At 42.5% G+C, this 11003-nt stretch overlaps 1 protein-coding gene and 1 pseudogene across 3 annotated transcripts in view; both read left to right on the forward strand.

The window, feature by feature from the left end:
- Positions 1 to 11003, forward strand: part of SPDYC (speedy/RINGO cell cycle regulator family member C) — a 25259-nt gene that overhangs the window by 2363 nt on the left and 11893 nt on the right. The window contains exon 2 of one of the 3 annotated variants that reach the window (XM_023535765.1): positions 2217 to 2547. In XM_023535765.1, coding sequence (XP_023391533.1) covers positions 2545 to 2547 — 3 coding nt within the window. In that variant the 5' untranslated portion in view covers positions 2217 to 2544. The remainder of the gene's footprint in view (positions 1 to 2216; positions 2548 to 11003) is intronic. The other 2 variants (XM_023535766.1, XM_011368796.2) reach the window with 2 other exon arrangements.
- Positions 6268 to 6386, forward strand: LOC111745001 (annotated as a pseudogene).

Raw genomic sequence — 11003 nt, forward strand, 5'->3', positions numbered from 1 at the left:
ACTGATACATGCTACGACATTGACAAACCTTGAAAACATTATGCTGAGTGAAAGACGCCAGCCACAAAAGGCCACATATTATATCATTCCATTTATGTGAAATGTCCAGAATAGTTAAATTCATATAGATAGAAAACAGTTAGTGATTCCTAGGGGCTGGTGAAGTGGGGAATGGGAAGCGGCTACTAATGGATATGTTTTTTTGCGGGGGAAGTGATAAAAATCTTCTGGAATAGATAATGGTGACAGTTTCACAACTTTGTGAATATATCTAAAACCACTGAATTGTACACTTTAGAATGGTGAATATTATGGAATATGATTTATATCATTAAAAAGGCAAGGAAGTGACAAAGATAAAATAGGAATTAATAAAATAGATAAAAGCTAAAATAGAGAAGATTAATAAAGTTCAAAGTGGCTCTTTGAATAAGCTATTGAAATAGACAATCCTCTGGCAAGACTGATCAAGAAAATAAAGTTAAGGTACAAATAAACAATATCATGAAAGAGAAGAGGAAAATATGTAACCACAAATACAGTAGAAATTTAAAAATAATAAGGATCTAGTAGGTGCAATTTTATGGCAATTTGAAAGCTTAAGTGAAATGAACAATTTCCTGGAAAATAAAAGACGTGTCTAAACTGATCCAACACAAAACAGAAAACATGAATAGACCAATAAATATTTTTAAGATGACTCAGTAGTTAAGTATCTCCATTCTTTCTCCCCATATGCAGACAATACAAGATTTTATTAGGCTCAGAAGGTTTACAAGTTCAGCATTATAAAAATCTCAATTCTCCCCCAAATCGATCTAAAATTTCAATCTAAATTACAAGGATTTTTCATGAAACTTAAGAGTTTATTTTTAAACGCATATGAAAGAGCAAAATGTCAAGACAATTTTTAAGAAGAAATACAAGATGGGGTCCTCTCCTCCACAACAAGTATAATTTTTATCTTTTACCTAAGACATTGTAATACTGTCCCGGTAATATGGAACTAAATCAATGAAACAACGTAGAAAACTAGAAATTGACCCAGGCTGGCGTGGAAAGCAGAGATATGACAATGACAGTAATGCATATCGCTGGAGAAAAGATGGGACCTGAAATAAATGGTGCAGGGACAATTGATGACTCATATGGAAAATAACTCCACATCATACAGGAAAATCAATTCTAAGAAAAATTGATTCACTTCAACGTTAAAAAGCAAAAAATTTAAACTTTCAGAAGAAAATAAAGGAGACTATGAGGTAGGGAAGGATTTCTTTTAAAAAGACACACAAAAAGCATAAACCAGAGAGGAAAATATAGATAAATTTGACAACACTAAAATACAAAATTTCTGTGCACTAAGTGTCCATAAACAGGATTAACAGTTAATGGATCATATTATGGTGATGGAAATGTTCTAAAACTGATTTACGGCGATAGTTGCACATCTTGGTAAATTTCCTAAAAATTCTTTGGATTGTACACTTGTGGGTAAATTATATATATAAAATATGCCTCAATAAAGTTATATATTTTTGAGAAGTGTTAAAAGTTTCATAAACAAAGCAAAACAACAAGTGACAGACTAAGAGAAGATTAAGGATTTGTATCCAGAACATAAAAAGAACTCCTCCAAATCAGTCAGACAAATAACTGAAAATTGTCAAAAGTTATACACAGATAAATAGGAATTTTAATCGCTAAAAAATGTGAAAAGATGCTCAACTTTACCGATAATTAAGGAAATGATTATTTAAGCAAGAAGGAAGAAATTTTTTATTCTTAGTTTTGGCAGAAAGTAATAAGTCTTACCATCCCCACGTGTCAAGAATGTAAAGCAAAATAACTCTTTGGGGGCGTGGTAAAGGAGAGTGATTTAGCAATATCTAGTAAATTTGAACATGTGCTTATTACCCCTCACCCCAGTGACTTCACTCCTAGAGAAATCCTCCCACGTGTACAGAGGAACATACACAGAGAATATTCACTGCAGCGCTGTTCATAAGTAAAGGACAATTATAGACACCTAAATGCATCCTTAGAAGAGAAAGCATAAGCTACAATTTAATCGTGCAGTGGAATACTGTACAGGATAGTGAAAATCAATTATCCAACCTATTGGTCAGCTGATCAACCTCAGTGTTTAATGTGCACTCCTTGATAGGTTTGTGTATTTAGATCGTCATAAGTTTTTAATCACTTCCTTCACACAGAGGTGGGTTTTATTGATTCTGGCCTTGGCATATGACTTGCTTTGAACCAATAGACTGCAGCGCAAATGATGCCATGCCAACTCTAAGCTTAAGAGAAATGTCAGCTTCTATTTCCATGCCTTGGAACCCAGCCACCATGCTGTGAGGAAGCCCAAGCAGTCCTGTGGGGAGGCCCATATAGAAGAATCAAGGCCCCAGCCAACAGCCAGCACCAACTTGCCATATAGTTAGCCATCTTGGAAGTGGATCCTCCAGCTTCAGTCAAACTGCTCCAGATAACATCACATGGAAGAGCGCTGTCCACTCCAGACCTTGCTCAAATTGCACAATGGTAAGGAAATAAATGATTGTTATTAGTGCAAACTTCTAAGTTTTAGGGTAATTTGTTTCACAGCAACAGATAACCAAAACAGTGGGCATCATGTCTGGTTTGTGTCCCTCTTCCCAGCCCTGGGTCCAGGATCGGGCACAAAATAAGAGTTCAGTGAGTATTGAAGGAGTGAATAAATGGATAGCTGGATAGATGGATGGATGGATGGATGGATGGATGGATGGACGGACGCATAGATAGATGGATGGATGGATGGATGGATGGATGGATGGATGGATGGATGGATGGATAAGTGAACTGTCTTGGGCCTCACTGCTCTGAGAAAAAGCCTTCCTAATTGAGCATTTGGATTCTTGCATGATTTGTTTGCAGCCTGCCTTCCTCATTCATCGTGCAGTTTGTGTTGTGGCCGAACTTAACTTGTCCCCATTCCCCAAAATCTGCGTGTCTCTTCAGCCTAGCTTTCTTCTCTTTTGATCCTCCTTTGTCTAAGGTGTTTTCTCTCTCCTGTTTACCTCTAAAATCCATATCATACAACCAAAGACACTTTCAAGTGTCAGCCAGAACTTGAGTGAGTCTCCTCCTCCTTTTGGTGCCTGTGACATTGACCAAATGTGAACATAGCCTCATCTGACCCTATGTTCTAATTGCTCCTGTGTCTGTGACCTCCGTCAGGGCAGGGCTCAGAATAATAAACATAACTACTTCTAATGTGCTGTAAATTGTAATGATAATCACTCAGCCCATATATATTCAGCTTTGACTGAATGCCAGGCATGGTTTTAATCCTTAAAACAATCCCATGAGCCAGGAACCATTATCATGCCTGTTTCATAGATGAGGATACTGAGGTGCAGAAAGATTAAGTAACTTGCCCAAAGTTTGTACAGCTAATAGTGAAAGACAAAGTCAGGATTTAAATCAGGCAGTGTGGCCTCACAGTACTTTGCATAATGTCCATTTTCTCAGTCACTACAACAACTTGCCATTTCGTCAATGAGAAAGCAGAGGCTCAAAGGGGCTAAGGAATTTAGCCCAAATCACCCTGCTGGAGAGTGGCTCAGCAGGGACTCTGTTTAGTTCCTTGATAGTCCACAGCGCTTCTCATGAACTGCCAGACCCTGCCATTTGGACCCAACTCCCCCAGGGTCTGTGGTGAGTTCCACCCCCAACCTAGGCTGTGCCTGGGGACTAGGTCATTCCCAACAGCTTCTGGGCAAAGCCAGGGAACAGCCACCAGTAAGCTAGACAGCCTGGGTGTCCCTGGAGAGCAGGGCAAAGACAGAAAGCCCAAGTCTCTGCCCACTGCAGTGGGCGGGCAGGAAGGTGTGAGGCCACGTCAGGACTCTGTGGGCATCTGTGAGAGGGACGTAGTCTACAGGGATCCAAAGATAGGACCTATCACCTAAGTCTAGTACAGACAAAGAAAGGTGTTGGGGACAATAGGTGTGGGCTTGGGCAATCACTTGGCACCCAATCAATCAACACAATTTTAGGGGATCGGTTATGTGCCAGGCATGGGGATGGGTGCTGGGGACTCAACGGTGAGCAAAAAGACACCTTTCGCCCTCAAAAGCCTTCTTGTCCAGTGCAAGAAATTCAGGCCACACACCTCTCCTCCTACCTTTCGCGCTTCCTCCTCCCTCCCTCCTTCCCTCCCTCCCATTAGAATAGATGGAGCTTCCCTCCTCCCATCGATTCAGGATTCAGTCGTTTCTTCATCCAACAAGTATTTACTGATGACAAAGTAGAGAATGCATTAGTGAACACATTAGATACAAATCCCTGTCCTCGTGGAGCTTAGAGTCAATAAAAGACAACGAATAAATAGGGAAACATAGAGAAGTGACCACTTTGAGAAATCAAGGGGAGGCGGAGCAGATGAGGAGGTCTGAGTGTTTGAAAGGAGGAGAGACAGTTCTGTCCTGGCAGGAGGTGTGCACAGATGTGGATTCGGGTAGATAGATGTAGGAGTAGGAAAAGGGAAAGAGAGTTGGAGATTAGAGGAGCGAGAAGTTGTGATTAGTTATCTCAGAAAGAAGGTTGGGAACTTACCAGAGAAGAACCGCCAGGAAGCATGAGCGCCCAGGGAGTTCAAAGTGAAACAGCCTCTGGTTATCTGATCTGCTTTCCCCTCGGGTGCAGGTACCAAGTGGGTGGATGGATGGGTTTCGGCCAGGGTTGGAGTTTCCTACCAGATGTGGTGGTTTGGGGATATGTCCATACATTCTTGATACTCTCCTTTTCCAAAGATGAGCCCTAATCCCCTGCCTCTTGGATGTAAGCTGGACTCAGTGATTCATTCACCTCTAATGCGTAGAATAAAATGAAAATGATGGTGTGAGACGTTGGAGACCTGGTCACAAAAGGCTCTTTGGTTTCCTGTTTGTTCTCTGTCTGGGATCGCTCCCTTGCGGGGAAGCCAGCTGCCATGGCATGAAGGCGCTAGGGACAGGTCTATGTGGTGAGGAACTGAGGCCCTACAACCAATAGCCATGTGAGTGAGCCCCCTGGAAGGGGAGCCTCCAGCCCCAGCTACGCCTTCAGGTAACTGCAGCCCTCACTGACATCTTGACTACAAACCTCGTGAGAGACTGTGAGTCCCTCCCAGCTAAGTTGTTCCTGAATTCCTGACCCACAGCACAATGAGATAATAAATTTTTTAAAAATTTAAACCACAATGTTCTGGGGTAATTTTTACACCACAGATAACTAATACACCAGGTGTCTTCGGTAGAGGGGAGAGCAATCGGAAGGCAGGCTTCCACCTGGCTGTTGGAGAACCCAGGTTCTCACCATCTGGCTGTGGCTCTGCTATTCCCTAGGGCCCCCTGGACTTCTGTGGAGACCTGCATTTGGCCAGAAGTGAGGGATATAGACAGTGAAGCAGGTCGTAAGAGAGGGAAGTTTTCAAAGGCCATGCTTGGTGATAGATAACAACCAGCATTGAAAAATGGGACGAGGAAGTGACATTTTAGATGAAACCATAAGATGACTAGAGGGCAAGTTGGGTGGAAGGGAGAGAGGAATAGGGATCTGTCAGTGAGAAGACCCTCTGGCCTGAAAGTCTGGGTGTATTTTAGGAAACAAAGAGAATCCCGGGGTGAGACAGAATGGCAGAAAATGAGTCCGAAGGGGTGGGCGGAGCCAGGTCACTGGGCCTCGTAAATAGCTTAATAACTGAGATTTATATTACCATCAGTGGGAAGATACTGCAGGGGTTGAGCAGGAGATGGCTGAGTAGATCCGTGCTGGGAAATATCCTCTTGGCCTCAGTTGAGTGGGGGGCTGGTGGAGGGAGGGGAGTGCCAGTTGGAGTAGGAAGAGCGATCCGGGAGCTGATGCAGCCGCTCACAGAGGGACAAAGACGGCCTGCTCTGGGCTGGGCAGGATGGATGGAGGTGCTGAAGGTGTGGAGGGCCAGAAGTCAGGATTTGCGTAAGTGAGAGGGACAGGGACAGGGAGCAGCCAAGTGGCCCAGGCTCCTGTGTGGTAGGGAGAATTATTCTCTAAGACGGATAATCCCAGAGACAACATGTTTAGAGGCAGCATGTTGAGTTCAGTTTTTAAAACTGCGAAATATGTAATATGTACAAAATACGTGAACAATGGAGTGAAATCACGGAATAAAACTGCAACTTGAGAAACAGAACATAAGCAACATTCCATGTTTCCCTATTTCCTCCTCCCCATCACATTACCTCAAGGTACCACAGCCTCACCTGCAGCCATGCCACCCTGAACAAGCCTGATCCCGCGTGATCTTGGAAGCTAAGCAGCGTCGGGCCTGGTTAGTAGTTGGATGGGAGATCACCTAGGAAGACCAGGTGCTGTAGGCATAAAAAATGAAAAAAATAAGGGATTGTAACCTGACAAGGTCCCAATCTGTGAGGTCAACCTGTGAGGTCAACCAAGGGTTGCCTTGCCTAAAAGTATAAATGGATAAATAAATAAATAAATAAATGTCACAACCTTGATTTTATTGTTTTTAAACTCATCACTTTTATTTTTCTCATAAACTCAAGTGGTTATTTTATTATAAATATGCTTACAAAAATATTCCAGTTAAGAATTGAAAGGATTTGCTTTTTCAGTGCAAAAACCGACTGCACTCCAGAGAAAGCTGCCAGTATTTAGATCCCATCTCTACAACTGGCTCAGACTTTCTGCTCAGCCACCGCCTCCTCCCCTGTTGCTCTCAGCCACATTGAGAGAGGAGAGGAGGCATCAGAGAAAATGCAATGGAAAGGCCTGCAGAAATGACCGACTCAGCCGGTTAAAACTGCTCTCTCCCCACATGCCGCCCAGTGCTCTCCAGCTAACATGTTTCCCATAGCTCCGTCCCCCACCTCAAGGACTCTCCAGCTCACATCTGTTGGTTAATGGCTTGCCAACCAACTGATGTTCTTCCTTACCTCTGTAGCTGTGTAGGAATAACAAGACTGTGGAAAACTGCTTGTTATGTTACAGTTGGAGCTCAGCCTTTGGACAGGAATCCGCTGAGCAGGTGCTGGCATCCATAAGTGCTGCTCCCTGCTTTTAGCCTAGGTGTCCCGTCTCTCTGCTCAAGAATCTTATAATGGTGCTGATAATGCCAAGGTTGCGGATTCTACAAAACAAACGACCCGTAAGACCAGTAGTCTGGAAATTCCTCCCCGCTTGCAGGCCCCTACCCAAAGCTCCCCCTCCTCATCCTAAGAAAAGAGGCACATGTGAAATCTCAGACAAAGGAATCACGTGCCCCTTGCAGGGGGACACTGCAGAAGTATATAAACTGTAATAAATCTAACTAGAGCAAGCTTGTGCATGGAGTTGTTACCCCATATGCTCCGCTGGCCTAATAAATTCTCCTTCCACTAACTAAGTTATCTGAGCATCCGAATTCCTCTGTCTGGTGTCACTTCCTGCAACAACATGTCCCCTACTGGTATGGTGTGCCCTGTGCAGTCTGCTTCACTGGGCATGGCAACATGCACGCTCTGCATGCATTGAGATGGTGCAATTTTTCGCCTCTAATCTGTTAATTAAATTTTGCATCTCGACCTTGCATTTTTAGAATAAATCCAACTTGGGCACAGTGCGTTTGTCTTTTCTACACATTACTAGATAAGGTTCCTAATAATTTGCTTAGGATTTTTACATCCATGTTTACGGGCCTGCAGTATTAGCTTTTGGTGTTAAGCATGCTGCTTTTATTATGTGTGTGGGGGAAGGTGGAAGGATTTGTACAAGATACCATTATTAGTTCTTTGAATGTTTGGTTAATCTTACTGGTGAAGCTAGATAGACCTGGAGTTTTCTTTGTGATAAGATTTGTCTACTGATTCAATCTGTTTAATATTATAAGACTAACCGGGATTTCTATTTCCACTTGTCTTAGTTTTGCTGAGTTATATTTTTTATAGGGACTTGTCTATTTTCATATCAACTTAAGTATAAATATATAAAATAAATACATATTTCATATATGACATATAAATGTAAAAGTTGGCATAAAGTTGTTCATAATAGTCTCACATTTTTATTGTGTAACATGTAGTTATACATCCCTTTTCATTCCTGTTAATTTGCGCCTTCCTTTTAAAAAAATTATTCTGAATCCATGTTGCCAGGTTTGCCAATTTTATTGGTATTATCAAAGAATCAAATTTTGACTTTTCTGATTTTTTCCATTACACTTTGTATTTTATTAATTTCTGTTCTTTATTATTTTATTCCTTCTCCTTTCATTAGGGATATTTATTTTGAAACGACTTTAGGCTTACAAAAAATTGCAAAAACTGCAGAGCGTTCCTGTATTCCCTTCACAGAACTTTTCTGAAGACTAACATCTTATACATCTTCGGTAAGACAGTTACCGAAACTGGGAAACTAACACTGATATAATACTGTTGGCTAATCTATAGACTTTATTTTAATTGTGCTAGTGGTCCTACTAATGTTCGTTTCCTGGTCCAAGATCCAGTCCAGGATTCCAAGTGGCATATAATTGCTACATCGGTCATTCGCTGTTATGTAACAAGCACCTTAAAACTTAGCGGCTTAAAACGACAAACATTTATTATCTCATAGTTTCTGTGGGTCGGGAACTTGGGAGCTGCTTAGCTGCGTAGTTCCTGCTCAGGGTCTCTGAGGAGGTTGTATTCATGATGTCAGCCAGGACTGCGGTCATCTGACCTTTTGACTAAGACTAGAGGTCCAGATGGCACACTCACATAGCAGCAGGAGGCCTCTGGTCCTCACCATGTGGGTCTCTCCATAGTGCTTCTTGAGTGGCCTCATGACGTGAGGAGGTTGGCTTCTCCCAGAGAAAGTAAGGTTGAAGTTGCAAAGGCTTGAATGACCTAGCTTCAGAAATCACACTGTGTCATTTCCACAATATCGTGTTGGTACACGGGTCAGCCCTATTCCATGAATGCCGGGGGTACTGGGAGGCCATTTGGAGGCTGGCTACTGCAGTTGGTATATTCCCTTGGTCTCCTCTACTCTGGGACAGCTTCTCAGATTTTTTTTTTTTTCCCTTCCATGAACGTCACAGTTTTGAAGAGTACTGGCCAATTATTTTGTAGACTCTCTCTCAATTAGTATATATTTGATGTTTTCGCAATCATCACCCGGAAGTTATTCATCTGGGGCAAGAATAATAGAGAAGCGATGTGCTCTTCTCGGTGCATCACATCAGATGGTACCAGATGTGGCTCTGTCTTATCACTGCTCATATTACCTTTGATCACCTGGACAAGGTGGCAGCTACCAGGTTTCTTTACTCTTCTATTTTTTACTTTGTGATTGGTAAACATCTTATGGGGAGATACATTAAATTTATGCAAATATTTTGTTTCTCATCATACCTTCTTTTGTTTACTAATTTTAGCACCCATCAATGATTCATGCCTGCAACAATTCTTGCCATGGTGTTTGCCTAATGGTGATTTTCTATTTCCATCATTCCTTCTACATTTACTTATTGGAATCCTGATATAAGGAAGAGCTGTCACTTCTCTCACTTATCTATCTATCTATCTATCATCTATCTATCTATCTATCTATCTATCTATCTATCTATCTATCTATCTATTTATGTCAGTGTAGATTCATAGATATTATTTTAATCTATGGATAATAATCCATTATTCTCTGTGATGGTTAATTTTATGTACCAACCTGACTGGACCAAAGGATCCTTCTGAATGCCTTCATCATATTTTAAACACTTCCTTACTTTCTGTCACTACATGATGTTCTAGACTCATGTTGCATTATCTCTGCTCCAGCACTGAAATGAACTATTTCTCCAAAGAGCCCTGATTCCTTTTCACTGGAGAGTGGAATTTCAGAACCAAGATCTGGGTATTGGCTGTGCTCATTGCTATTGGGGTGTCATCGCCTCTAGGTACTCTCAGTGGATAGAGTAGGAAATATATGTATGTCTATGCACATCTATTTATTTCTAGATCTATCCACCTGTAAATGTATATGATATAATTAATATAATATTAGATAGTGTAGTGTGTTCAGCAGCCCCTCTCGCCTGCTTCCTTGTGCAGCCACGTCACTCCACTCTGTCGGAAGCAGAGATGCCCTGGGAAAAAAACCATGCCCCTCCTTGTGGAACTGGAAACTGCATTAAGATTCCTTCAGAGGAACTTCTTTTTTGTTTGTTTATTTGTTCATTTGTTTTTCTTGGTCTCTCTTTATTTATTTATTTTTCTTTTTGTCGCCTGTTTGGGAATGAACACCGTCACCCATGCTCCAACACCCTAACGAGCGTCCTGCCAGTGTTTGATAAGCGGGCCACTTGTTGGCTTCCAGAGCTCGAAGCCCCATGGGAAAGGGCGGGAACCAGCTCCCTGGGGACAATGAAACAGGTGGATGCGAAGGGTGATCGGGTGACACGCAGCGCAGAAATGTTCCTGAAAAGGGGCACGAAGGGAGGCGACCGCTGACGGGAGGTTCTAGTTCTGCGGAGCGTGGTGCCGGGTCGGAGACGGATCTGACCGTGTTCGGCGGGCGCGGGTCCCCTCTTCCCACGAGCATGCACCGGGGAGCCCCGCAGAGCGCGTGGAGAGCTCAGACGGGCGTTTCATGACGGGGAGCCACCTGCCTGCAGATGCAAAGTGCTCCCTGGAGGGAACGAAATGACCTGAGCGTTATCGAAAGGAACGTGTGACGGTGTGATCTCTTTGTGAACCCTACCCCTTTCCTTGGTGATTTCCAGAACAGGACGTTTCCGAAGTGCGTGCCTCGCCTCCTCTGAGTCGTTCAGAGGAGTCCCTTATTTGTCTACCAAGCAAGAACGTTTATTAAATTTGCTATTAGTTCTCAAAAAATGGTTCCATTATAACTTTCAAAGCGTGCTAAGTTATCAGAAACTGTTTACAGATTTACTCGAGGGATGTTATTTCTTGTGCAATTTACACATTTCATCGTGATGTATTCGAAAAGCCAGGGTGTTT

Source organism: Pteropus vampyrus, unplaced genomic scaffold, assembly GCF_000151845.1.
Source record: "Pteropus vampyrus isolate Shadow unplaced genomic scaffold, Pvam_2.0 Scaffold144, whole genome shotgun sequence".
NCBI lineage: Eukaryota > Metazoa > Chordata > Mammalia > Chiroptera > Pteropodidae > Pteropus > Pteropus vampyrus.